Source organism: Oryctolagus cuniculus, chromosome 11 (assembly GCF_051225735.1).
Source record: "Oryctolagus cuniculus isolate XC-2025 breed Fujian yellow rabbit chromosome 11, ASM5122573v1, whole genome shotgun sequence".
Lineage (NCBI taxonomy): Eukaryota > Metazoa > Chordata > Mammalia > Lagomorpha > Leporidae > Oryctolagus > Oryctolagus cuniculus.
Window position 1 is genome coordinate 60,670,461 of NC_142877.1, and position 25,504 is coordinate 60,695,964.

The 25,504-nt window shown below is 41.6% G+C and overlaps 1 protein-coding gene across 8 annotated transcripts in view; it reads left to right on the forward strand.

Annotated features, from left to right (window-relative positions):
• Window positions 1-5,538: 5,538 nt before the first annotated feature.
• LOC149123498 (uncharacterized) overlaps window positions 5,539-25,504 on the forward strand; it is a 132,704-nt gene continuing 112,738 nt past the window's right edge. For 3 of the 8 annotated variants that reach the window (XR_016216144.1, XM_089307424.1, XM_089307423.1), the window contains exons 1-3: window positions 9,935-10,118; window positions 11,469-11,595; window positions 25,009-25,164. Coding sequence is in view for 3 of the 8 variants with exons in the window: in XM_089307424.1 (XP_089163550.1) it covers window positions 10,086-10,118; window positions 11,469-11,595; window positions 25,009-25,164 (316 nt within the window). In the remaining 5 variants the exon portion in view is untranslated. Of the gene's footprint in view, window positions 5,583-6,478; window positions 6,781-8,342; window positions 8,443-9,931; window positions 10,119-11,468; window positions 11,596-25,008; window positions 25,165-25,504 lie in introns of those variants that run through there. The other 5 variants (XR_016216145.1, XM_089307422.1, XR_016216147.1 and 2 more) reach the window with 4 other exon arrangements.

Sequence of the window (25,504 nt, forward strand, 5' to 3'; positions counted from 1 at the left end):
ACAGAGGACTGCATGGATCCTTTGTGTGGTTCTGGTGGTGGCACCACAAGGTGAATACTGTACCCACTGGGGCTAGTGCCCGGGCATTGGTTTCCTTGGAGGAGAGGAGGTGAGCGTGAGACTAAGCCAAAAGAGCTTAACAAACCCTCCCCTCTGTCAAAAAAATAATGGGATTTACCATGCCCAACTTGGGTGCCATCTTGGACACTCCCCTCACCCTGGAGCACTGAAGAGAGCCCCCGGGCCACACCCAGCACCTGACCCAGGGTATTCACTGAAAGAGCAGACACTGCACTAATCTACAGAAGCATAGTCCAAAGATAAAAGCCATCTCGGGGAAAAAAAAGAAAACCAACAAGTATCTCCACCTAAAAATAAATGCAGAAATTCAAGAGATAAGAATAAGTAAGACAATATGATACTCCCAAAGTAACACAACAATACTTCAATACTAGAATGTGAAGATGAAGAAACCAAAGAAACGTGGAAAATGAAGTTGAAGAAATTGATCATACGATTATTTAGAAGTAATTAAAAACCAATACACAAATTGAAGAAATCCATACATGACATTAATGAAAATTTTTTCCCATGAAATTGAGATTTTAAAGAGAAATAAAAATGAAACATTGCAAATGAGTTATTCAATAGATCAAATAAAAAAATGCAGTGGAGAGCCTTAACAGATTCAGTGAGGCAGAAGAAAGAATATCTGTTAGAAGACAAATGTCTGGAAATTCTACAGTTAGACCAAAGCAGCAGCAGCAGCAGCAGCAGCAGAAGAAATAATTAGAAAACTGAAAAGCAGTGTTGGAGATTTATGGGATACTATCAAATGACCCAACATACAGGTTCTAGGAGTTCCTGAAGGCAGGGAAAGAGAGAAGAGATTAGAAGGCCTTTTTAATGAAATAATTACAGAAAAATTCCCTAATTTGGAGAAAGGGATGGCCAAGTACAGGAATCACATAGAACCCCTAATAGACATGACCAGAAAAGATCTGCATCACATCACATTATAGTCAAACTTCCCACAGTAAAACATAAGGGAAAGATCCTAAAATATTCACAAGAGAAATGCCAGATTACTGTCAGAGGATCTCCAATTAGACTCACAGCTGACTTTCCATCAGAAACCTACAGACTAGAAGAGAATGGAGATATATTCCAATTCTTAAGAGAAAAAAACTGTCAAGCCAGAATAACTGTACCCTGCAAAACTCTCATTTATGAATGAAGATGAAATGAAGACTTTCCGTAACAAACAGAAATTAAAAGAATTTTTCACCACTTGTCCAGCTTTACAGAAGATGCTTAAGGATGTGCTACACACAGAAACACAGAAATATGCTCATCACTATGAAACAAGGTGAAGGCAGAAAATCTCCCAGTAAAGGTACAAAGGAAACAATATGAATACTTATGGAAAAATGGCAGGGCCAAATAATTACTTATCAATAGTAACCTTGAATGTAAATATCCTCAACTCTCAAGTTAAAAGATGCAGACTGGCTGAGTGGATTCAAAAATAATACCCATCTATTTGTTGCCTACAAGAAACACATCCCACCAACAAAGTTACATGTGAGTGAACATGAAAGGAGCAATGCTGAATATTTCTCCCATCACCTGAGATCACAAGGAGTTGCTCCTAAGTGCTTGCATCTGAGTATCTTTTTTTCCATTTGGGCAAGCAAGCACCCTACATGCTGTTCTTGCTTGTGAAGAGTTAATCACATTGCCTCTAAAATGGGGCAGGAAAAGAGACATGATGACCATTTTTAGGTTTTGAATTGTGCATTAATGTTAGATTTCTGTTCACTGTGTATGTACCTTATGCAAGCTAAATGAGAATTATAGCAGAAGCTGGAAGTACAAAGTAGAAATCTACTAAACTCATTCTGGCTTATTTATTTATTTTTGATAGGCAGAGTGGACAGTGAGAGAGAGAGAGACAGAGAGAAAGGTCTTCCTTTGCCATTGGTTCACCCTCCAATGGCTGCTGTGGCTGGCATGCTGCGGCTGGCGCACCGCGCTGATCTGAAGGCAGGAGCCAGGTGCTTCTCCTGGTCTCCCATTTGGGTGCAGGGCCCAAGCACTTGGGCCATCCTCCACTGCACTCCCAGGCCACAGCAGAGAGCTGGCCTGGAAGAGGGGCAACTGGGACAGAATCCGGCTCCCTGACGGGGACTAGAACCCGGGGTGCTGGCGCCGCAGGTGGAGGATTAGCCTATTGAACCACGGCGCCGGCCCTCATTCTGGCTTATTTTAATGAAACTTAAATAAAAATACTTCAAACAGGACAAGTGCTAAACTGGTCCTGAGTGAACAGACTTAAGCCAGTATTGTCCCAGGATCAATGGGAATTGAGTTTGCTCTAGGTAAAGAGAACCAACTTCTTTTCCTCATCACTTCTTGGCCTTTCACTCTTTGTCCCAGATTACTCTGTTCTCTAAGCTAAGTATTCCAAGCTCCTTCCTCAGCCCATCACGTGCAGTTGATCCCTGTGTTGTCCCTTTACTAGGTAAAATGCAGGTCTAGTCGGTGTCCCTATTTTGAAGTGACAAACAAGGAGGCCCTCTGGCTCTGCCTGCAGATTTGATGAGCCTAAGAAACACTCATAGGAAAAGAAATTGAGAGACAAAGTGGGAAGCTGTTCCATGCTCACAGTTTTGTCCAGGGGACAGAGGTGATCCCAGCCTGTTTTCTCATCTCTAGCCTATACTGACTTTCCTATTTGCCTCCTTCACTCCCCTTCATGAGTCTGCAAGGCATCTGGATCTGCCCATTCTTTTGAGAAAACTGGTATATGCGAACTGGTTGCCGAAGGTTAAAGGTCTGTGAGATGGCAAAAGGAGGCAGAAAAATCCCGGGTTATGTAGAATATTACTAGGAGCTTCTGAACAGAAGAGTCATCTTGGCTCACTGCAGGGCTGAGGACCCCGTGACACGGGCTGAGGAAAGGGAGGCTGCGGCACTTGTGCTTTCTCAAGAAGTATGAACATTCCAGGTGTCAGATGAGAGCTACTAGGGCCATCGGTATTCAGCATCAAACACTTGGCAAATTGTCTGAATGACTTTGTTTATCTCAAAGGGTTTGGGATGACTGTCAGGGTCACCTAAATGGAAGGATGGCAGCCGTGACCCAGATGGCAGCAGTCATGTCAAGATGGACCCCTACACCCATGCTCCCTAAAGTCAGTGGAGAGGACAGGGAGTCGTCTTCCTTTCTCCTCACACTGACCTTGCTCACCTCCACTCTTCCTCTGTTCTGGAAATGAATATACTCACCACAACCTGCAGTTCTTTTTTTCCTTTTCCTTTAAAAATTATTAATGTAAAAGAACAGATTTCATGTACTTCATAGATACAATTCTAAGAAGATAACCATACTTCCCTCCCTCCCTCAACCTTCCTTCCTTTTGTTTCTTTAATTTTTGCAGTCCTTCTAGAACTTGTGTGTGCATAACCAGAAATCAGCACCTTCCTAATGATCCAGAAAGAGGAGATTCACATTGCTCTGGTGACAGAATTGAAATCCGCTCTTACATTTTGTGTTCCGCAGGTTTCCACGGGACACTCTATATGCCCTTATAGGAATGTTGAATTCTTTTATTGAGATACCTGCTATGTGAACCACCAGATATGAGGAACACACTGTCCAGTCTCCTGCTAGATATATCTCTCTTGATCTCCTTTCCTCACCCCACCTGTGTTCATTACATTTTGCCTACATTGCTCCAGGAAGAGGGGGAAAGCTTTGGAGGGAGAAATCAAGGATGTGAGTGCAAGAGTTGGCAACTTCACAAAGTGACCAGACAATCCGAGCAGAAGGCAGAACAGATGGTGGTATTATTCCTGTCCCACTGTTCATCCATAGAAGTGGCACAGAGTTTATATTCACCAATAAGATCATAGAATGCTATTGTAGGCTAGAATCTTTGCAATTATATGGTTCCAATCTCTTTGTTTTATGGAAGAAAAATCAGAAGTTGGAGGAAATGTCAGTCTGGCAGTAGGATATATGTCTCTTAACTGCATTCATGACAATGTCTTCATATTTATAGGAAGCTGGTATAGTAAAAGTTGGGAGACAGAAGAAAAAAGAGCAGGAGTATTAGAAAGAACACAGGGCTAGGAATCATGAAATTTGTGTTCTAGTACCAGCTCTGCCATCAGATACCTGTGTGGTTCTAAGAAACCAATTCCCTCTCTAAGCCTCAGTATTCTCATCTATAAATTGACACTGTCTAAGGTCTCTTCCATTTAGGGGCCTCCATTGTACAACTGCTTTGCTTTGCTTCTATCATTTTCTGAGGTTTACTCTCAGCTAGGATACTTACCAAATACATAGTATTCAATCTGCAAATAATTCTGATATGCATTCTTTTATTACCCTGTTCTACAGATGAGGAATCTGGAAAATAGAGAGTTAAGTTACTTGCTCAAGGCCATAGGACTGTGAGTGGAAGAGTTTGGGACATAAAGCCATTCAGAAGGTAAAAGAAAAATGTGTGTGTGCAAATGGAGGAGTCTCTGAATCTTTTGCATTTACTGAGGAGGGTGTCTAGAGCTGAGAAACACTGACTTGAGTCCTACACACAGATATAAGACATAGATTTTTGGCTAAATTTATTGATGATTGATGCCAATTGAAATCTTTGTGCAGACCATAAAAAATGAAAGCATTTTCTTATTGAGCGACCAGGCACATGCTGCACAGCTCTTAATTCACAGATTTCAAAGTACTTACCAATCACTCTGGCTTCATAAAATGCCTTTGTTCACCGTCACTTGCAATCACATTTCCCTGATTGCCTCCTTGAGTTGAAATATTTTTCTCCACTCTCATAAAAAAGAGGCTAAAAATAATAGGCAATATTATAATAGGCGATTCATAATCAGAGAATTGATTTAAGATCTATTATGACAGGCAACTAAAAGTGAAATTTTAATGAAGGCTTTCAAGCAACACTCTTTTTCTCTTTGATTCCTCAATAGACTGACAGTTTGTCATTTTTAAAAGGGTTTATATTTTGCACTGTAATTATGCTAGGTATATTCTCTCCCATGAGGTGATGTCTTTAATAGAACATACCTGAAGTTTTGCATCTACCAAGGAAAAATGCTCATAGCATTACTTCTAGAAGTGCATGGTTCTTACAAAATAGTAACCATCGATATTTTTTTTCCTCATTGAGAAATCATTTGCATACATTGAATCCACAGATCTTAAGTTCTATGACTTCTAACAATATATGTACCCATTATCATTATGAAAATTGAAATATAAAACATTTTTATTCCCCTAAAGAGTGTCTGTGTGTCTCTTTTTACTCAGATGCTCTAGCTGAAGATAACTACTGTAGATAAGTTCTTTTTCTCTTGTCTCTTCAACCTAAATGGACTAGTACAGGATTTGGTGATGTTTGTTTTTTCCTAGGTTTTGACTTTTATGAATAAAGATGTTACCAATATTCATGTACCAATGTTTGTGTGGACATATGCATTCATTTCTCTTGATAAAACTAGGGATGATCCTGGCCTAGATGCTCCTCCATGTGGCTGGTTCCTGGTGCTTGGTATGAACCCAGATTTACCTCTCTCTCTTAAATAAAGCTGTCACTCTTCTATGCATCTTTCTCATTAAATAAAGGCTTACAATGTATCATGCTGCCTTGTTTATCTGTGCTGGTACCTAGAATTCTTCTCTAAATATTAGGCAAGAACCCCCTCGGGCTTATTAATATTGGGGATTTATCAATAAGTGTATGGTGATATCGTATGGCACCCCCAAATTCTGGTAACATACGTGGCACCCCAGATGGCACTTCTGGGGAACTTTAAGGGGCCACATTTTTGTATAGATTTTAGGGGGTCATTCCCGATATCAAATGGCAACCACAAAGGGATATAAAATGTGAAATTTTTTTTTTTTTTTTTTTTTTTTTAATTATTTTTGACAGGCAGAGTGGACAGTGAGAGAGAGACAGAGAGAAAGGTCTTCCTTTGCCGTTGGTTCACCCTCCAATGGCCGCCGCTGCAGCCGGCGCACCGCGCTGATCCGATGGCAGGAGCCAGGATCCAGGTGCTTTTCCTGGTTTCCCATGGGGTGCAGGGCCCAAGCACCTGGGCCATCCTCCACTGCACTCCCTGGCCATAGCAGAGAGCTGGCCTGGAAGAGGGGCAACCGGGACAGAATCCGGCGCCCCAACCGGGACTAGAACCCGGTGTGCCGGCGCCGCAAGGTGGAGGATTAGCCTATTGAGCCACGGCGCCGGCCTTAAAATGTGAAATTTTTAAGAAGGGATTTATGATTTTTAAGAAGGGACTGATGGTTAAGAAATTTTAAAACTAGGCGCATGGTGGGAGCAGACTTCCTGTGGCTTCTGACCTTGTCTCTCTGCCTGTACCCTCTCCCTCCTCCATCTGGGTTGGTGCTTTCCCTGTGCGCCCAGCCCTGGGAATGCAGGGCTCTAAAGCATCTGCCCTGGTGGGGATGCAAGCACCGACTTTGCGGGGGAAGCGTGCCCAGGTGCTGGCTGCAAGTCCCAGTTTTGGGTCCGCCGGAGGGCGCGACCCACAGGGAGGTGCACTTTCACCTGTGTCTTGAGCTAGCCTCCCCCTGCTGGAGTGTCAAGGTGGCAGCCATAACACGCTCAAAGCAAGCTGAGATCGGTGCCCGTGCCCTGAGAGGAGCCTACTATGGCAGTCGACCACGTGGAGTGAGGCTAGAGCCACCCTGCCCTGGGGGAGAAGAGCAGCTCACTCACACAAAAGGCAAGCAAGATTTTTTTCTTTCTTTCTCTTTCGTTTTGCTGGTAGCTTTCAAAAAGGAAGGCATGGATTGTTTTTTTTTTTTTTTTTTTTTTTTTTTTTTTTTCTCGGTTTCTTGCTTCAAGGACTTTGGTGTTGTTGCTAGTGCAATGTAATAAGAGACAAAACAGATTTGCATGGAGGAAAAACTCCTAAGGATTCTAGATTGGTTGTAGTGTTTCAAAGACAATTTACGTGCTTTTTTAAGGTTAAGTTTTTAACTAGTATCAGCAGCTAAAACAAAGTTCTAAAACATTTCTCCTTGTCCCTGGGCCTTACCATACAAGCTTTCAATTGCTAATTTTGAGTTTGAGAATTGGTCTGATTGCTTAGAAATGTGTTAGCATCAGGGAGGAGGAGTTTCAAACAGTCTACTTCCTGTCGTGGAGGGTGGGACTTCTGCCCCAAGATAGCGGTCCCCTTGGCCCACCACATGCTTCATGCCTGATTAATAGAGCACTCTATATTAAATCATGGTTTTTTTTTTTTTTAAGTTTATTATTTTCACCTTCAGAGTGGATACCCTTCATTCCATTTTGTTGTTTTCGCCTCTGGGATTCTAACAGTCTGAAATGGCATTTCTCAGACTGGGTGGTTTATGTTTCCTTGGTATGATATAAATGCATTAAGCTCTTTAATAGGCATAGTAGCATGGAGATGTCAGATTATTGGTTAAGGCAGATTATCAGAGATACAACTGGGCCAAAGCTTAGCCTTATTTACCTCCTGTCTCCCCAGGTTACAAGGTGATTCAACTTTGGGTAGTTCTACATCTGCTCCTTTGGAGACTCTCTGAAAGATCTACACCTGATAATCGGGAGACCCTTCGACTAGATGGGGCTAAGGAATTATAGCTAATACAATGTATCCATGTGAAATACTTAAGGATAATTAAGCTCGTGAAGAGATGTGTCTGTTTTTCTTTTCTCACGTCCTACAGAGAGACTGTAAAGCTGTATAGCTCTGCATGCATTCCTATGGACTTACTTCTAAGGGTAGAGTTTAAAACTTGCTATGGGCTCGCAAATCCCCTTGGGCTAGATGGTAATGGTAACATCTTAAGTTTTAAAGTGATCATACAGGTGGGATTAAGTGTTAAAGTGATCATGTCAATAGGATTGAGAGTTTACTACTACTGCTAATAAAGTTGAAGCAGAGTAAATGCTCCAACAAGGGAAGGAGTCCTTACAGCAGACTCAGAGTGGCAATTTCCTTAAGTAGCACAACTTAGTGACCTCAGAATCAGCCCTAAAGGCGTTCTGGTCTGGCTGAAAAGCCCACAAGAGCATTTCAGGCGTGGAAGGCAAGGACACTTGTGCAAAAAGTGTCCCTGCGTGGAGAACTTCCCTGGGTGAGACCACAGTGAAGAGTGTCCATCAAAGAAGGATGGACTTTTCTCCGGAGGGAGGAGAGAACTTCCACTTTGCATATGGCCCTGTCTGAATACTGATGGACTTTGCAGAACTCAGAAGGCTTCCATGGCCTAGGCAGCTCATGTCAAGGGCCTTGGGTGATCACTGACGTCACACATAAGAGTGTTAATTGTTAAATTAACAGGAGTCACTGTATACTAACTTCCCATGCAGGACCTCTGTTCTCAAAAGAGCTACAGTATTAACATTAACGGTAAAACTTGATCCCAAAGATTTGCTTTGTTCTGTTGTGTTGATATTATGCATCATAAGTTCTAGTTATGTCTAAGTGTCAAACTCCATTGCCTGTATTTTTAGGTATTTATTTAAGGTTTAGTAAGTGCCTTGGATGTAAAATCTTAAATATATGTCTCTCTGTGAAATTCCTATCTTGTATGTTTTAAATAGGGTCAGATATTTAAAGACAGCCGAGGAGATTTCTGAGAATGGCAAAAATCTGTGGACTTTGGGCTCCAAGATTTGGATTCCAAGCTTTTGTGTATAGCTTTAAAGACACCCTGGTGCAGTCTCTGTACTGAAAAGGGTAGCTGCAAAATTGTTCCAGAGAACTAAGGAGCCTCCAACTAAAAGCTCCAGTATTGGGAATTGCTGATGACAGGATTCTATGGAAGATTTGGATTCTGAACTTTTGTATATAGCTTTAAAGAGACCCTGATGCAGACTTTGTACTGAAAAGGGTAGCCACAAGAGTTATGGATTCCAGGATTTGGATTCTAAGCTTTGTGTTTGCTTAAAAGCCTCTGAGACAGACACTGTGCTGGACAGGGGAGCTGCAAAGGTGTTCCAAAGAATCAGGAGTTTTTTACAAAAACTCCAACATTAGAAATTCCTGAGCAAGCCATTCATAAGAGGATCCTCTTCAGATCAGTTTCAGGTTAAATAAAAGGGACCGTACCAGGTGCTATTGAACACAACTACCTCCGTAAAATTAGGATTAAATTTCTACCTCTTAAGTCTTCACAGGTGAATGCGAAATACATGCCTGACTGTTCCTATAAGCCAATCAGAAACCTTAAGTTCTTCAAAGCAAAAAGGATGGGTAAAGCTTTTGCCTTTGTCTCCTTAAGGCAAACATGCTGTACCTGCCTTTCTTAATTATCCCTGGGAACTGTTATTGATGATAAAGTTACCTAATGATTTCTTCTATTATAATTCTCTATACTCAAGCTAAATGGGTTTATAATCTACATAAGGGTGGCCTACCACTACCCACTATCTGGGAATCTGTAAGGTACGTTGTTTTTATCTAAAGGGGCACCCCACTTACAAGTGGTTTTGTTCCAGTTTTGCCTATACTAATTAACAACTTACATGTTTCAGAACTTGGCTTCTTGGAGTAACTGACCTTGCAGGGGACACAGACATTGGCAGTGACCGAGACTGCTCCAGCTCACAAAGTGAATTTGTTAGATAGGATAGGCAGAGACTTCCAGACCCTGGATAGGCAGGGCCTGCACCATGCCCCTCATAAGTAGGAAGCAGTTACAGAAGAGATGATTCGACGGCCATCAACTTCCCTTAGGAATAAGGGATGGAGTCTCTGAGTGGGGAATGAAGTAGGCAGGCATACAAGTTAAAATAGATTAGGTTTGTGAGCTGGAAGACCACGCCCCTGTGTGACCTCACGCCCTACCTGATAGCTTCACCAGGCTGCACCTGGGTGCCCACCAGCCAATCAGGTTAATTAACCACTCCCCTTTGGAAGTGGGTTAAAAGCCTGGGACACAGTATGTCTCGCCCTTCTTCTTTGCCCTGGCCTCTTGCCCGGAGGGGGCTGGCTGTAGCACTGTGCCTCCAGGGGCCTTTGGGCCATGCGCCCTAGGCTTCCTGGCCAAGATGCTCCTCCACGTGGCTGGTTCCTGGTGCTTGGTATGAACCCAGCTTTACCTCTCTCTCCTAAATAAAGCTCTCACTCTCCTATGCATCTTTCTCACTAAATGAAGGCTTAAAATGTAAAAAAAAAAACAAAAAAACAAAAAAAACTAGGAATCTAGGAATGAAATTCCTGAATCATGTTGTAGATATGCATTTAACTATCTTCAAACTTTTACATCTTTGTCTTACATCTGAAAAATTGTTGAAGAAGTTTGCTAACATTTCATTAAATACATATGTAATCTTAGGACAGGATGCTCCTGATATCCAGGACCTGATTTACTTTTGTGGGAGCGTGACTTTGTATCCACTAACATCATGGGAGACATTTCTTCAGCTAAAGAGCTGGTCACTTATTGATTAATTATTGGTAAATGTATTAGTAATTAGCTTAGCATCTGAGATATCTAAGTCCTAAGTGCTGAGGATGGAACGATGTATGATTTCTACCCTGCAGGGGTTCGTGTCTGGTAGGGATTACAGAAATGTAAGCACATAGCTGCTGGGAAAATGCTGCAGTGGCTAGATATTGAAGAGGTTGTTTGTCTCTGCCTGTGGGGTTTATGGAAGGTGATATAGAGTAAAAGGCATTTCAGCTGGGTTCTGAAGAATGACTTGAAGTCTAGTAGGCGGCATGGATGTGAGATATTGCAAGATGTAGAAACAGAGCTTGACAAATAAAGGGAAATTTATGGTAAAATGACTTGTACAAATCTCAATGTAGGCAAAGGCTGGATTCCGAGAGGTTTGGATTCATGGAAATAGATACTCCTTTTTTAATCAAGGAAAAACTTTATCACAAATTACTTCTGACTACATCATTTGCAAATCCAGTCTTTGAGTAGCTTCTGTATCCCTTTGGATTAACCAAGGTGTCAAGAGATTTTATGTTCGGTGGCTGTGCTGGGGCTGGGGCCTGCACTCTGTAGGACAGTCTGGCTTTTGTCTCTTCCTCCAAAGGTCCCTTTCCTCAGTTGTCCTCTCCTCGTGAACTGTTACTTGCAGGGAGTAGGATAAGCAGCCGCAGTCTCCATTCCTCACTCACACCATCACCATTTTCCCTGTTTCCTATTTTCTCCTGAGGAACAACAACAATGTCCCTCCTCCCACTTTGAGGAGCTAAGACAAAACCAATTCTCTTGCCAGGTCATTTTCTTTTTCTACCATTCTGTGTGTAGTCAACCAATTTTCTGAGTTTCCCATTGTCTGGTACCCAGAAAGGATGCTCCTTTTCTAGGTTTGTGGGTAGATGGTTCAGGGTTATGTTGTTCCACAGTGGCAGATACACTCAGGCCGCTTCTGTCTCTTTGCGTGACCATATGTGACTCCAATCTCATGTTCCAGGATGGCGGCCTTGTGATCCTGATGACAGAGGAAAGGCACAAAGGAGAGGCAAAGGGTCCACTCATGTTTCCTCTTAAGGACAGTAAACCAGCGCCATCTCCTGACTGCCATCTGCTTCCCACAGGCCGTAAGTAGTCACATATCAATAACTCACTGAAAGAGACTCTGGGCAATATATTGATTCCAGGTAGCTAAGCACTAGCTAAAAACTGGTAGTCCTGACCAAGATCTCTGCCATATGTACCTGATCTCATTTGATCCTTACAGTGACTCAATCAGAAAGGCATTGTTGATCTCTTTTTTACAAACATCAAGAAGGTCCCACAGATGGAGGTGCCAGAACCTGAGCTAGATCTTCTGATTATTAGCACTGCATTTGTCCCAATGTGGTGCCCATAATGCTTAGCTAGTGCTTCCCACACAGTAAGTACTCAGTAAATAGAGTTATTTTTGTTTCTGCAGCCATACACAGTGTAAATTAGAATTCAGCTATTTTTTGTTGGATTATCTTCAGCTTCCTTTAAGATCCTGGGGTCCTAGTTTTTCCATACTATGTGCTCTTTCTCATACTGCAGGAGGATTTCAGCCCCATGACAAGATCGTTTCTCTTTTAGACAGAAAAGTCTACTTAAATATTTGAATTGCTTGGATCTGCATTACTTTCCAAAGTGAATTAAGCCAATGGTGTATGAAGGGCAATGGATACACCCAATTCTTAATAATTGGATGGGTTTTCTCATTTTTATCTTCTTAGTCAATTCAGTGCAGTACAATTAAATCAGGAGAGAGGGGGCGGAGCCAAGATGGCGGAATAGTGAGGGCGCGCACCGATAGTCCGGGAAAATTTAGTTTAATAAAAGGGGAGTTACGGTAGCCGCAGAAAATAGAACCAAACAAAAATTGCAGGGGAAACCCTTCTGAATGGAGCAGGCGTGAATCGGAGGACCTACTGGGAGAACAAGGTCGCCCACCGCGCGGAAGCCAAGTCGCGGGACCCAGCCGCAGAAGCCCCAGGGTCTGCGCGACAGTGCTCCAAGGAGAGTGCACGCCACACAGAAAACAGCGGGGAGACTTGAGACGCTCAGGGCTCCGAGTCCACACATCGGCGCTGGAAGGGGAGGTGAGCTCAATAACCCGAGACATTGGTGGGGAAACGGGGGTCAGAATCTAGAGGGGGGCCGGAAAGTGCAGCAAACTCACTACCGGAAAGAAGGAAAAAAAAAAGCTTCGGGTTTCTCTTCCCCCTAACCTTGCAAAGGTTACAAGGCTGCAAGACTTGAAGAATTCCCAAGAGACAAAGAGCAGGCCTCCTCTTTGGATTTACATATCAGTGGGGGAGAGTTAAGGAACTGAGTCACTACAATTCAGTAGCCTAGGCAACCCAGTGGGAGTCCAGAGGAGCCAAAGACTGGAAGCTAAATACCATCAATTCTGCACAGCCCTGCCCTGCAGTGTTACTTACCCCCTGAATAAATAAAATAAATAAATAAATAAAAAGAGAGAGATTTACCACGCATAACCTGAGGGTGTCACCTTTGCACACCCTTAACCAGGAAGAACCAGGCAGAGCTCTCAGGCCGCACCCATCTCAAGCCTCCAAGGCTCCTCCAACAGCAGGCAGTCCACTTAACAAGGACACAGTATAAAAAAAAAAAAAAAAAGAAAAAAAAAAAGCGCACAGTGACGCAAGAAGAATTAACTATGCCGAGTAACAAACACAGAAATAGAGGGAGCAAGATCAACGATGACACTATGATGCCTCCAAATAAGCAAAACACCCCAAGCCAAGAGTATGAAGATGATGAGATAGAAGAAATGCAAGATACGGATTTCAAAAAATTTATGATAAGAACATTTAGAAGTTTTCAAAAGCAAATCCTTGAACTACAGAAATCCTTAATGGACAAGATTGAAAATCTTTCTCGTGAAAATGAAATTTTAAGGAAGAGTCAAAATGAAACTCAGAAACTAGTAGAACAGGAAAGTGTAATAGTCAAGAGAAATCAAAATGAAATGAAGAGCTCAATAGATCAAATGACAAACACATTAGAAAGCCTTAAAAACAGAATGGGTGAAGCAGAAGAGAGAATATCGGACTTAGAAGATAGAGCACAGGAAAACATACAGTCAAACCAAAGAAAAGAAGAGGAAATTAGAAACCTGAAAAATATTGTTGGGAATCTACAGGATACTATTAAAAAAACCAACATTCGAGTTCTAGGAGTTCCTGAAGGCATGGAGAGAGAGAAAGGATTGGAAGGCCTTTTTAGTGAGATACTTGCAGAGAACTTTCCAGGTTTGGAGAAGGACAGAGATATCCTAGTACAGGAAGCTCATAGAACCCCCAATAAACATGACCAAAAGAGATCCTCACCACGACACGTGGTAATTAAACTTACCACAGTGAAACATAAAGAAAAGATCCTAAAATGTGCAAGAGAGAAACGTCAGATTACTCTCAGAGGATCTCCAATCAGACTCACAGCTGACTTCTCATCAGAAACCCTACAAGCTAGGAGGGAATGGCGAGACATAGCACAGGTGCTAAGAGAGAAAAATTGCCAGCCCAGAATATTATATCCTGCCAAGCTCTCATTTGTGAATGAAGGTGAAATAAAGACCTTTCATAGCAAACAGAAATTGAAAGACTTTGTGGCCACTCGTCCGGCCCTGCAAAAGATACTTAAAGATGTGCTACACTCAGAAACACAGAAACACGGCCATCAATATGAAAGAAGGGAAAGGAAGAACACCTACCAGTAAAAGAGCATGGGAAGCTCAAAGCATATACTAGAAAATATTTCCGGGAAAATGGCAGGGCAAAGTCGCTACGTATCAATTGTCACATTGAACATTAATGGTCTGAATTCTTCAGTTAAAAGACACCGTTTAGCTGACTGGCTCACAGAACACAACCCAACTATTTGTTGCCTACAAGAAACACATCTCTCTAACAAAGAGGCATGCAGACTGAAAGTGAAAGGTTGGAAAAAGATATTCCATGCCAACAGAAACCAAAAAAAAGCAGGTGTAGCCATATTAATATCAGACAAAATAAACTTTAATACAAAAACTGTTAAGAGAGACAAAGAGGGACACTATATAATGATTAAGGGTTCAATTCAACAGGAAGATGTAACTATTATAAATGTATATGCACCTAATTACAGGGCACCGGTCTATTTAAAAGATATGTTAAGGGACTTAAAGGGAGATTTAGATTCCAATACAATAGTACTGGGGGACTTCAATACTCCACTCTCAGAAATAGACAGATCATCCGGACAGAAGATCAACAAGGAAACAGCAGATTTAATTGACACTATTGCCCAAATGGATCTAACAGATATCTACAGAACTTTCAACCCTACATCTACAGACTTCACATTCTTCTCAGCAGCGCATGGAACCTTCTCTAGGATTGATCACATACTAGGCCATAAAGCAAGTCTCAGCAAATTTAAAAGAATTAGAATCATACCATGCAGCTTCTCAGACCACAGTGGGATGAAGCTGGAAATTAGCAACTCAGGAAACCCCAGAAAGTATGCAAACACATGGAGACTGAACAACATGCTCCTGAATGAACACTGGGTCATTCAAGAAATCAAAAGAGAAATCAAAAACTTTCTGGAAGTAAATGAAGACAACAACACAACATATCAAAACTTATGGGATACAGCAAAAGCAGTATTGAGAGGCAAATTTATAGCAATAGGTGCCTATATCAAGAAATTGGAAAGGTACCAAATAAATGAGCTTTCAGCGCACCTCAAGGACCTAGAAAAACTGCAGCAAACCAAACCCAAATCTAGTAGGAGAAGAGAAATAATTAAAACCAGAGAAGAAATTAACAGGATTGAATCCAAAAAAACATTACAAAAAATCAGCCAAGCAAGAAGCTGGTTTTTTGAAAAAATAAACAAAATTGACACCCCATTGGCCCAACTAACTAAAAAAAGAAGAGAAAAGACCCAAATCAATAAAATCAGAGATGAAAAAGGAAATGTAACAACAGACACCACAGAAATAAAAAGAATCATCAGAAATTACTACAAGGACCTGTATGCCAGCAAACAGGAAAACCTATCAGAAATGGATAGATTCCTGGACACATGCAACCTACCTAAATTGAACCATGAAGACATCGAAAACCTAAATAGACCCATAACTGAAACAGAAATTGAAACAGTAATAAAGGCCCTCCCAACAAAGAAAAGCCCAGGACCAGATGGATTCACTGCTGAATTCTACCAGACATTTAAAGAAGAACTAATCCCATTTCTTCTCAAACTATTCAGAACAATCGAAGAAGAGGGAATCCTCCCAAATTCTTTCTATGAAGCCAGCATCACCTTAATCCCTAAGCCAGAGAAAGATGCAGCACTGAAAGAAAATTACAGACCAATATCCCTGATGAACATAGACGCAAAAATCCTCAATAAAATTCTGGCCAATAGAATACAACAACACATCAGGAAAATCATCCACCCAGACCAAGTGGGATTCATCCCTGGTATGCAGGGATGGTTCAACATTCGCAAATCAATCAATGTGATTCACCACATTAACAGACTGCAGAAGAAAAACCATATGATTATCTCAATTGATGCAGAGAAAGCATTTGATAAAATTCAACACCCTTTCATGATGAAAACTCTAAGCAAATTGGGTATAGAAGGAACATTCCTCAATATAATCAAAGCAATTTATAAAAAACCCACAGCCAGCATCCTATTGAATGGGGAAAAGTTGGAAGCATTTCCACTGAAATCTGGCACCAGGCAGGGATGCCCACTCTCACCACTGCTATTTAACATAGTTCTGGAAGTTTTAGCCAGAGCCATCAGACAAGAAAAAGAAATCAAAGGATTACAAATCAAGAAGGAAGAAGTCAAACTATCCCTCTTTGCAGACGATATGATTCTGTACTTAGAGGATCCAAAGAACTCTACTAAGAGACTATTGGAACTCATAGAAGAGTTTGGCAAAGTAGCAGGATATAAAATCAATGCACAAAAATCAACAGCCTTTGTATACACAAGCAATGCCATGACTGAGAAAGAGCTGCTAAGATCAATCCCATTCACAATAGCTACAAAAACAATCAAATACCTTGGAATAAACTTAACCAAGGACGTTAAAGATCTCTACGATGAAAATTACAAAACCTTAAAGAAAGAAATAGAAGAGGATACCAAAAAATGGAAAAATCTTCCATGCTCATGGATTGGAAGAATCAACATCATCAAAATGTCCATTCTCCCAAAAGCAATTTATAGATTCAATGCAATCCCAATCAAGATACCAAAGACATTCTTCGCAGATCTAGAAAAAATGATGCTGAAATTCATATGGAGGCACAAGAGACCTCGAATAGCTAAAGCAATCTTGTACAACAAAAACAAAGCCGGAGGCATCACAATACCAGATTTCAGGACATACTACAGGGCAGTTGTAATCAAAACAGCATGGTACTGGTACAGAAACAGATGGATAGACCAATGGAACAGAATTGAAACACCAGAAATCAACCCAAACATCTACAGCCAACTTATATTTGATCAAGGATCTAAAACTAATTCCTGGAGCAAGGACAGTCTATTCAATAAATGGTGCTGGGAAAACTGGATTTCCACGTGCAGAAGCATGAAGCAAGACCCCTACCTTTCACCTTACACAAAAATCCACTCAACGTGGATTAAAGACCTAAATCTACGTCCTGACACCATTAAGTTATTAGAGAACATTGGAGAAACCCTTCAAGATATTGGCACAGGCAAAGAATTTTTGGAAAAGACCCGGGAGGCACAGACAGTCAAAGCCAAAATCAACTATTGGGATTGCATCAAATTGAGAAGTTTCTGTACTGCAAAAGAAACAGTCAGGAGAGTAAAGAGACAACCGACAGAATGGGAAAAAATATTTGCAAACTATGCAACAGATAAAGGGTTAATAACCAGAATCTACAAAGAGATCAAGAAACTCCACAAAAACAAAACCAACAACCCACTTAAGAGATGGGCCAAGGACTTCAATAGACATTTTTCAAAAGAGGAAATCCAAATGGCCAACAGGCACATGAAAAAATGTTCAAGGTCACTAGCAATCAGGGAAATGCAAATCAAAAGCACAATGAGGTTTCACCTCACCCCGGTTAGAATGGCTCACATACAGAAATCTACCAACAACAGATGCTGGCGAGGATGTGGGGAAAAAGGGACACTAACCCACTGTTGGTGGGAATGCAAACTGGTCAAGCCACTATGGAAATCAGTCTGGAGATTCCTCAGAAACCTGAATATAACCCTACCGTTCGACCCAGCCATCCCACTCCTTGGAATTTACCCAAAGGAGTTTAAATTGATAAAGAAAAAAGCGGTCTGCACCCTAATGTTTATTGCAGCACAATTCACAATAGCCAAGACCTGGAACCAACCTAAATGCCCATCAACGGTAGACTGGATAAAGAAATTATGGGATATGTATTCTTTAGAATACTATACTGCAGTAAGAAACAACGAAATCCAGTCATTTGCAACAAAATGGAGGAATCTGGAACACATCATGCTGAGTGAAGTAAGCCAGTCCCAAAGGGACAAATACCATATGTTCTCCCTGATCGGTGACAACTGACTGAACACCAAAAAGGAAACCTCCTGAAGTGAAATGGACACTATGAGAAATGGTGACTTGATCAGCATAGCCCTGACTGCTAATGGACAACTTAATACATTATCCCTCATAGTATTTTTTTTTTTGTCTGTTCTACTTAATATGACTGGTTTAATTCTGTAATTATCACACAGTTATTCTTAAGTGTTGAAAATTAACTGAAATGTGATCCCTGTTAAACATAAAAGTGGGAATAAGAGAGGGAAGAGATGTATAATTTGGGGCATGCTCGGGCTGACTTGCCCCAATTGGTAGAGTTGGAAACATACTAGGGGATTCCAATTCAATCCCATCAAGGTGGCATGTGCCAATGCCATCTCACTATTCCAAGTGATCAATTTCAGTTCACAATTGATCATAATGAAAGGACTAAGAGTCAAAGGGAGCACATAAACAAGTCTAGTACCTGCTAACACTAACCGATAGAATAAATAAAGGGGAGAGTGATCCAACATGGGAAGTGAGATACTCAGCAGACTCATAGAATGGCGGATTTCCTAAATAGCACTCTGGCCTCAGAATCAGCCCTAAAGGCACTCGGATCTGGCTGAAAAGCCCATGAGAGTATTTCAGGCATGGAAAGCCAAGACACTCTGGCAAAAAGATCTCTGTGAGTGAGATCCCAGTGGAAAGAACAGGTCTTCAAAGAGGGAGGTGCCTTTCTCTGAAGGGAGGAGAGAACCTCCACTTTGACTATGACCTTGTCTAAACAAGATAAGAGTCGGAGAACTCAAGGGGCTTCCATAGCCTTGGAAACTCATGACTGGTGCATAGGGAGATTACTGATGCCATAAACAGGAGTGTCAATTTGTAAAGTCAACAACAGGAGTCACTGTGCACTTACTCCTCATGTAGGATCTCTGTCCTTAATGTGCTGTACACTGAGGCTTAATGCTATAACGAGTACTCAAACAGTATATTTCACTTTGTGTTTCTATGGGGGTGCAAACGATTGAAATCTTTACTTAATGTACACTAAACTGATCTTCTGTTAAAAAAAAAGAAAAAAAAAAGAAACTATCAATTCCCAACTTGACTCTCACTGGGATTAAACATGACAATAGGTCTGATCTGATTTCATCATCATTTAAAAAAAAATCATCTATTATTTTTCACTTTATGTTTCTGTGTGGGAACAAACTGTTGAAATCCTTACTTAAGGTATACTAAGCTGATCTTCTGTATACTAAGATAATCGAAAATGAATCTTGATGTGAATGGAAGGGGAGAGGGAGTGGGAAAGGGGAGGGTGGTGGGTGGGAGGGACGGTATGGGGGGGAAAGCCATTGTAACCCATGAGACGTACTTTGGAAATTTATATTCATTAAATAAAAGATTAAAAAAAAAAAAAAAAAAAATAAATCAGGAGAGAGGGTGCACTCAGTTAAATGGCTTCTCTTCCAGCCTTCAGCCTTTTTTTCCCCTGTATTCTGCCATCCCTCTTTTTCTGTGTGCAACAGATTAATAGATTTGTATGAGCTCCATTTCTATGGGACCAAAGGTTATGAGATTATATTAGGAAAGGGTTAATATAGGTGGTCAAATTCTTGAGTTAATGGACTGATTAACTCATGTGAGTCTGGCCCTAGAGGTGGCTCATAGCAATTGAATGCTGTTTGAACTACACTATCTCCTGACTTTGCTTTTTAAAATCATCCTTTCCTGTCCCTGAGAATGTACCAGAGACACCAAATGAAACATTAATTCTCTGCAATTTAAATGTATTGTCTTACACTTGTTAATCTTCTTATAGCCACTGAGATATTATCTAACTAAAAGAAAGGTCTTGGAATATGTGTGTGTGTGTGTGTGTGTGTGTGTGTATTTAAAAAGTCATTGTATAAGGTCATAACATTTTTATCACCACAAGATTTTCTTTTCTCTTTATTTCCTCTTATGCCTTACCAAAGTAAAATACAAGTTCAGAGTATTTTGAACAAATAAGTAAATGGGTACACAAGCAAAGTATCTGTTGATGGAATGCAATCATTTACCTCTACTTCCCAAAGGCTTTGCCAAGAAGTGTGTTATTTCCAAACCTCAAATAGTAAAGCTCCCTCTGAAAGCCCTGGCTATTGAGTCACTCAAAGACAGTGGAAAATGCAAACACCAGAGTTCAGTCTCTGAGGTGGTGCAGAGTGTTAGCTGAGACCCTGGAGCTGGCACCAGTCTTTCTGGATTTGAACCTCAGCTCTGCCATTTGCTAACCAGTCACCTTAGGCAATTTACTTAATTCCTATGTTTCAAATTACCATCTGAAAATGATGGTTGATGATAATAATATCTAATTGATTGGGCTTTCAGGATTAAAAGGAAACAAGTGTAATATCTAGAACATACCTGACACATAATAAATGCTTCTTCTCTAAGAAATGATGTTTACTTGATATGACCATTACTGAAACACGTAGAGCTTTCCTCTCACGAGATGGCCAGAAAGATACATATTTCCACCCAATGGCCTGATGGAACTGCTTGCTGGCCCATTTATCTTTCTTGCTGGCCCCCATAAGTGGAGGGCAGAGTGAAGTTGTTCTGAGCAAGGGCTAAAATCTTGACTCTTCCACTTGTAAACTGTCTGACCATGGCAGACCACCTGTCTTCTGAACTATGGTTTTCTTACCTGAGAAAGATTGTTGCAGGGGATTAAAAGAGATGGAATATGGAAAACACTTTTCACTCTTCCTGGGCTGTGATAAGCACTCAGTGAAAGGAAGCTTTTCATTGTTGTAGTTCAGTCCTGAAAGGAGGTCATCCAAAAGTTCAGAGTTGGATGCATGGCAATGTTTTCCTCCTTCATGCCTGTGTTTTCTCTGAATGTAAGGCTGAAAGCTAGCCAAAAAAATTTTGCTGAAATAATGTCTTAAAAGGCTACCCATGTTAATTCCATGTTAACTAGTTAAATCCAATTACTCAGAGTATGTGGAGAACCTTTTGACAGATGAACTTCCAATTGACAGCATGTGTGGAAATTTCACTGTAGGGTTGTGTCTATGCACACACAATTAAAAAATCTACACTCTTCTAAATTACCAGTTTGATGCTATTATTCATTTTTCAAACAGTTGATTTTCTACCATGTTGCTCACAAACTAAAGTAACAATTAAGCTATATACACATTTAAATGCAAAAATCACTATTGCTGGTAATTTGCCCCAATTTTATACAATACACTTGTAACTATTGGGAAGTGAGGACATAATTATATATACATTGTTGAATACTTGCCTTGTTGCTATAACAACTCTTATTTTCTGCATATCACATCAACAAATATTTATTGCAATTTATGTGCAAAAGAATATCATCAACTCAAAGAGAAACTTAAAGCAACACCTTAGAAATTGTTTTACATAAACGAACTTTCATTTTAATCCCGGTCAAATAATTATCCAATAGGGAAAGGAATTCTCTCATAGACCATGTTGTGGAAAGAGATGGGGAAAGAAATGAGCTCCACAGGCTCTTGCCCTCTCCTCTGTCCTTTGCTTTGCTGGGTGCCCACTGAGGCTGCAAGTCTCCATGGCTCCTGCCCCGAAAGGTACATCAACTTTGTGGAGAAACCACCTGTTCACTGTCAATGCCTCCCTTGGGGTTGCTGGTCATTTGGGACAGGCAGTGGAAAGACTTTGCCAGTCCACCCGAGAGGCTGTTCAGTAAATGTTAACCACGGGTAAGGAGATTTTATTAAAGTGTTTCCAATTTCCAACACTGGTTTCATTTTGTTCATTTTCAAAAATAGTTACATGAAAATCACAAAAATAAAATGTATTAAAAAGATTTATTATAAAAAGTTAGAAAATATAATAAAAGGCCGGCGCCGCGGCTCACTAGGCTAATCCTCCGCCTAGCGGCGCCGGCACACCGGGTTCTAGTCCCGGTCGGGGAGCCGGATTCTGTCCCAGTTGCCCCTCTTCCAGGCCAGCCCTCTGCTGTGGCCAGGGAGTGCAGTGGAGGATGGCCCAGGTGCTTGGGCCCTGCACCCCATGGGAGACCAGGAAAAGCACCTGGCTCCTGGCTCCTGCCATCGGATCAGCGCGGTGCGCCGGCCGCAGCGCGCCGGCCGCGGCGGCCATTGGAGGGTGAACCAACGGCAAAGGAAGACCTTTCTCTCTGTCTCTCTCTCTCACTGTCCACTCTGCCTGTCAAAAAAAAAAAAAAAAAAAAAAAAAAAAAATGTAAGTAATACCCAGAATCACACCTTCAATTTATAAATACTATTTGTTCTGGTTTGAAAGTTTTTGGGTGGGGGGCCGGTGCTGTGGGGCAGCGAGTTAAAGCCCTGGCCTAAAGTGCCGGCATCCCATATGGGCGCCAGTTCTAGTCCTGGCTGCTCCTCTTCCGATCCAGCTCTCTGCTATGGCCTGGGAAAGCAGTGGAGGATGGCCCAAGTTCTTGGGCCCCTACCCCTACATGGGAGACCCGGAAGAAGCTCATGGCTTCTGGCTTTGGATTGACACAGCTCTGGCCATTGCAGCCATCTGCGGAGTGAACCAGCAGATGGAAGACCTCTCTCTCTCTCTCTCTGTCTCTACCTCTCTCTATAACTCTGTCTTTCAAATAAATAAAAAAAAGGAAAGAAAGTTTGTGGGTTAGAAAGCTAATCCCCAAATTCCTGTTACTGAGATTAGGAGCAGGCCTTTAGGTAATGATGAGGTCACTGGGGTGGGGCCCTCCTGATGGCTTCCTAAGAACAGGAGGAGAGGTCCAGGGCTAGCACACTTGCCATGTGTCACCATGTGACGCCTTCCAACATGTTATGATGCAGCAAGCAGGCACTCGGCAGATGCTGAGCAGTTGCCAGCACCGTGCCCCTGAACCACGCAGCCTCCAGAACCAGGACCCAGTTAAACTCCTATTCTTCATAGATCCCCAGTCTGATATGTTCTTACAGCCACAGAAAATGGACTAAGAACATCGGTACCAAAAATAGGGGCTGTTGCTCTTCAAATACTTGAAATTGCAAAAGTGACTTTGGGACTAGGTCATGGGTAGAGGCTGGAACAATTTGGAGGTGAATGCTAGAAATCACCTGTATTGCTGTGAATGGAGCATTAAGGGTGATTCTGGTGAGGGGTAAGAAGAGAGGGCTAGGAAAAGTCTAGTACATCTCTGAGAATACCTCTGTGGTAGTGATCGGAATGCAGGTGGAAACGTTGACAGTAAAAGCCATTCTGATAAGGTCTGAAATGAGATGAGGAATAAGGAATTGGAAACTGGAATAAAGACCAACTACATTATATAGTTTCAAAAACTTAGCAGAATTGTGCCCATGCTCTAGGATTTTATGGAGTACAGAACTTAAAAGCAATGAACTCAAATATTTGACAGAAGTTTTTTTCTAAGCACCAAAGCATTCAGGCTGATACATGGCTACTTTTTACTGCTGACAGTAAAATGAGGGCAAAGGGAAACTTAAAGATAGAATTTCAAATTAAAAGGGAAACAGAATGGGAAATATTTGGAAAAATGTTCAGGCTGGCTATTTGGAAGAGAGAGATTTTTAGGAGCAGAGGTCGGGGCTGGCACCATGGCTCACTTGGTTAATCCTCTGCCTGTGGCACTGGCACCCCATGTGGGCACCAGGTTCTAGTCCTGGTTGCTCCTCTTCCAGTCCAGCTCTCTGCTGTGGCCTGGGAGGGCAGTGGAGGATGGCCCAAGTGCTTGGGCTCCTGCACTCACATGGGAAACCAGGAGGGGGAACCTGGCTCCTGGCTTCAAATCGGTGTAGCCCTGGCCATGGCGGCCATTTGGGGGTGGTGGTGGTGAACCAATGGAAGGAAGACCTTTAGAAAAAAAAAAAAGGAGCAGAGGTCAAGGGTATGGTCAAGAAACCATTTGCTAAGATTAGTATAGATACAAAGGATCATCAGACAATGGGAGCCAGACTCCAAAGTCATGTGGTGGTCTTGTCCCTTTAGTGAACATTTGAAAAGATGTAATAGTCTTTATTATTATAACAACTATATATAATGACTATAATTATAACAAAATGCCTACAGGCTTGACACACTACATATCCAAAATGGCAATACTGTCTTCCTTCAGGAAGTCTGCTACAAATGGGTCTAGCGTAGAGATTGGTAGAGATCTTTATAAACTCTGTGTATGTTTGTCAAGCCTAGAGTAAGAAAAAGTGCTGGTTGACTGTAATGATGGTGTTCTCTTAATTAACCCCCCAAAAAAATGAGCAGAATTTTCACTGAGAGATTCTGTAATGGAAATATGGAATGTGATGATTTCCAAGACGGATTTAGATGAAAGGAAATGATGGTTTTTGAAACAAAAAGAAAGCCCTCTCCTTACTCACATATAAATCCTTGGGCTATAGGAATATGAAACTCCTTCCTGACTTCACAAAGCATTCCCCCAAAATCTTACATGGCCCTTCCTCATCTATGTCACTGAAAACCAAAGACCGGCCTTGGGGGTTCTCGGCCATCAAATTGGTCCCTCTTTTGCTCCTGTAGCCTATCTCTCAAAAACACCAGATCCTATAGTCAAGGGTCGGGCGCCTTGTTTACAGGGGCTAGCCTCAGTAGTGGTTCTTAATACAGGCGACAAAGAAATTGAATTTCATGTCACCACTTTCTATCCTCTCCTCTCACCACCTGTCAGAGCTTCTAACTTACAAGGGCCTCCAGTCTCTTCCACCATCCCGCATTCTGGTCCTCCAGGTGGCACTAATTAAAGACCCTACCCTCACTTTTAATTACTGACCTCCCCTCAACCCAGCTACTGTTCTTCCCCCTTCCTTGCCATCTCTAGGTCACACAGCTACTTCTCACTTCTGTATTGAGACCATAAACACCCATTACTCCATCCTTCAAACAGTCAGGAAAGTCCCCTTGTTATTGTTCACAGATGGATGGCACTTCGTCTACCATCAAGGAACCAAAAGGGCAGAATATGCCGTGGTGTTGACCACTGACATAATCAAGACTGGACCGTTCCCTCCCAACATTACTAATCAACAGGCTGAACTCTGTGCCCTAATCCATGCCTTCACGTTGGCAACAAGTAAGTTTATCATAGTTCATACTGACTCCAAATACACCTTCTACATCCTTTGTCAAAGATATGTTGGTTGTAGATGCCTTGTTAAACTTCTTATTTGATGAAATATTAAGCCTTTTTACTGTAATGTAAATTTAAAATGTTATCTCAAAATCTAAAAAAAGACACAAAGGGAAGAGAAGGGAGGGTGGGAAGGAGAGAAGGGGAGACAGGAAGGTAGGGAAGAGGAGAATATAATTATTTTCTTATATTTGTAGCTGCAAATTACATAGAATGTTCAAAACTAATTAAAAATTAACATAAAAATGAAAAAAGAAAAAGTAACATTGTGTAACTTGAGGAA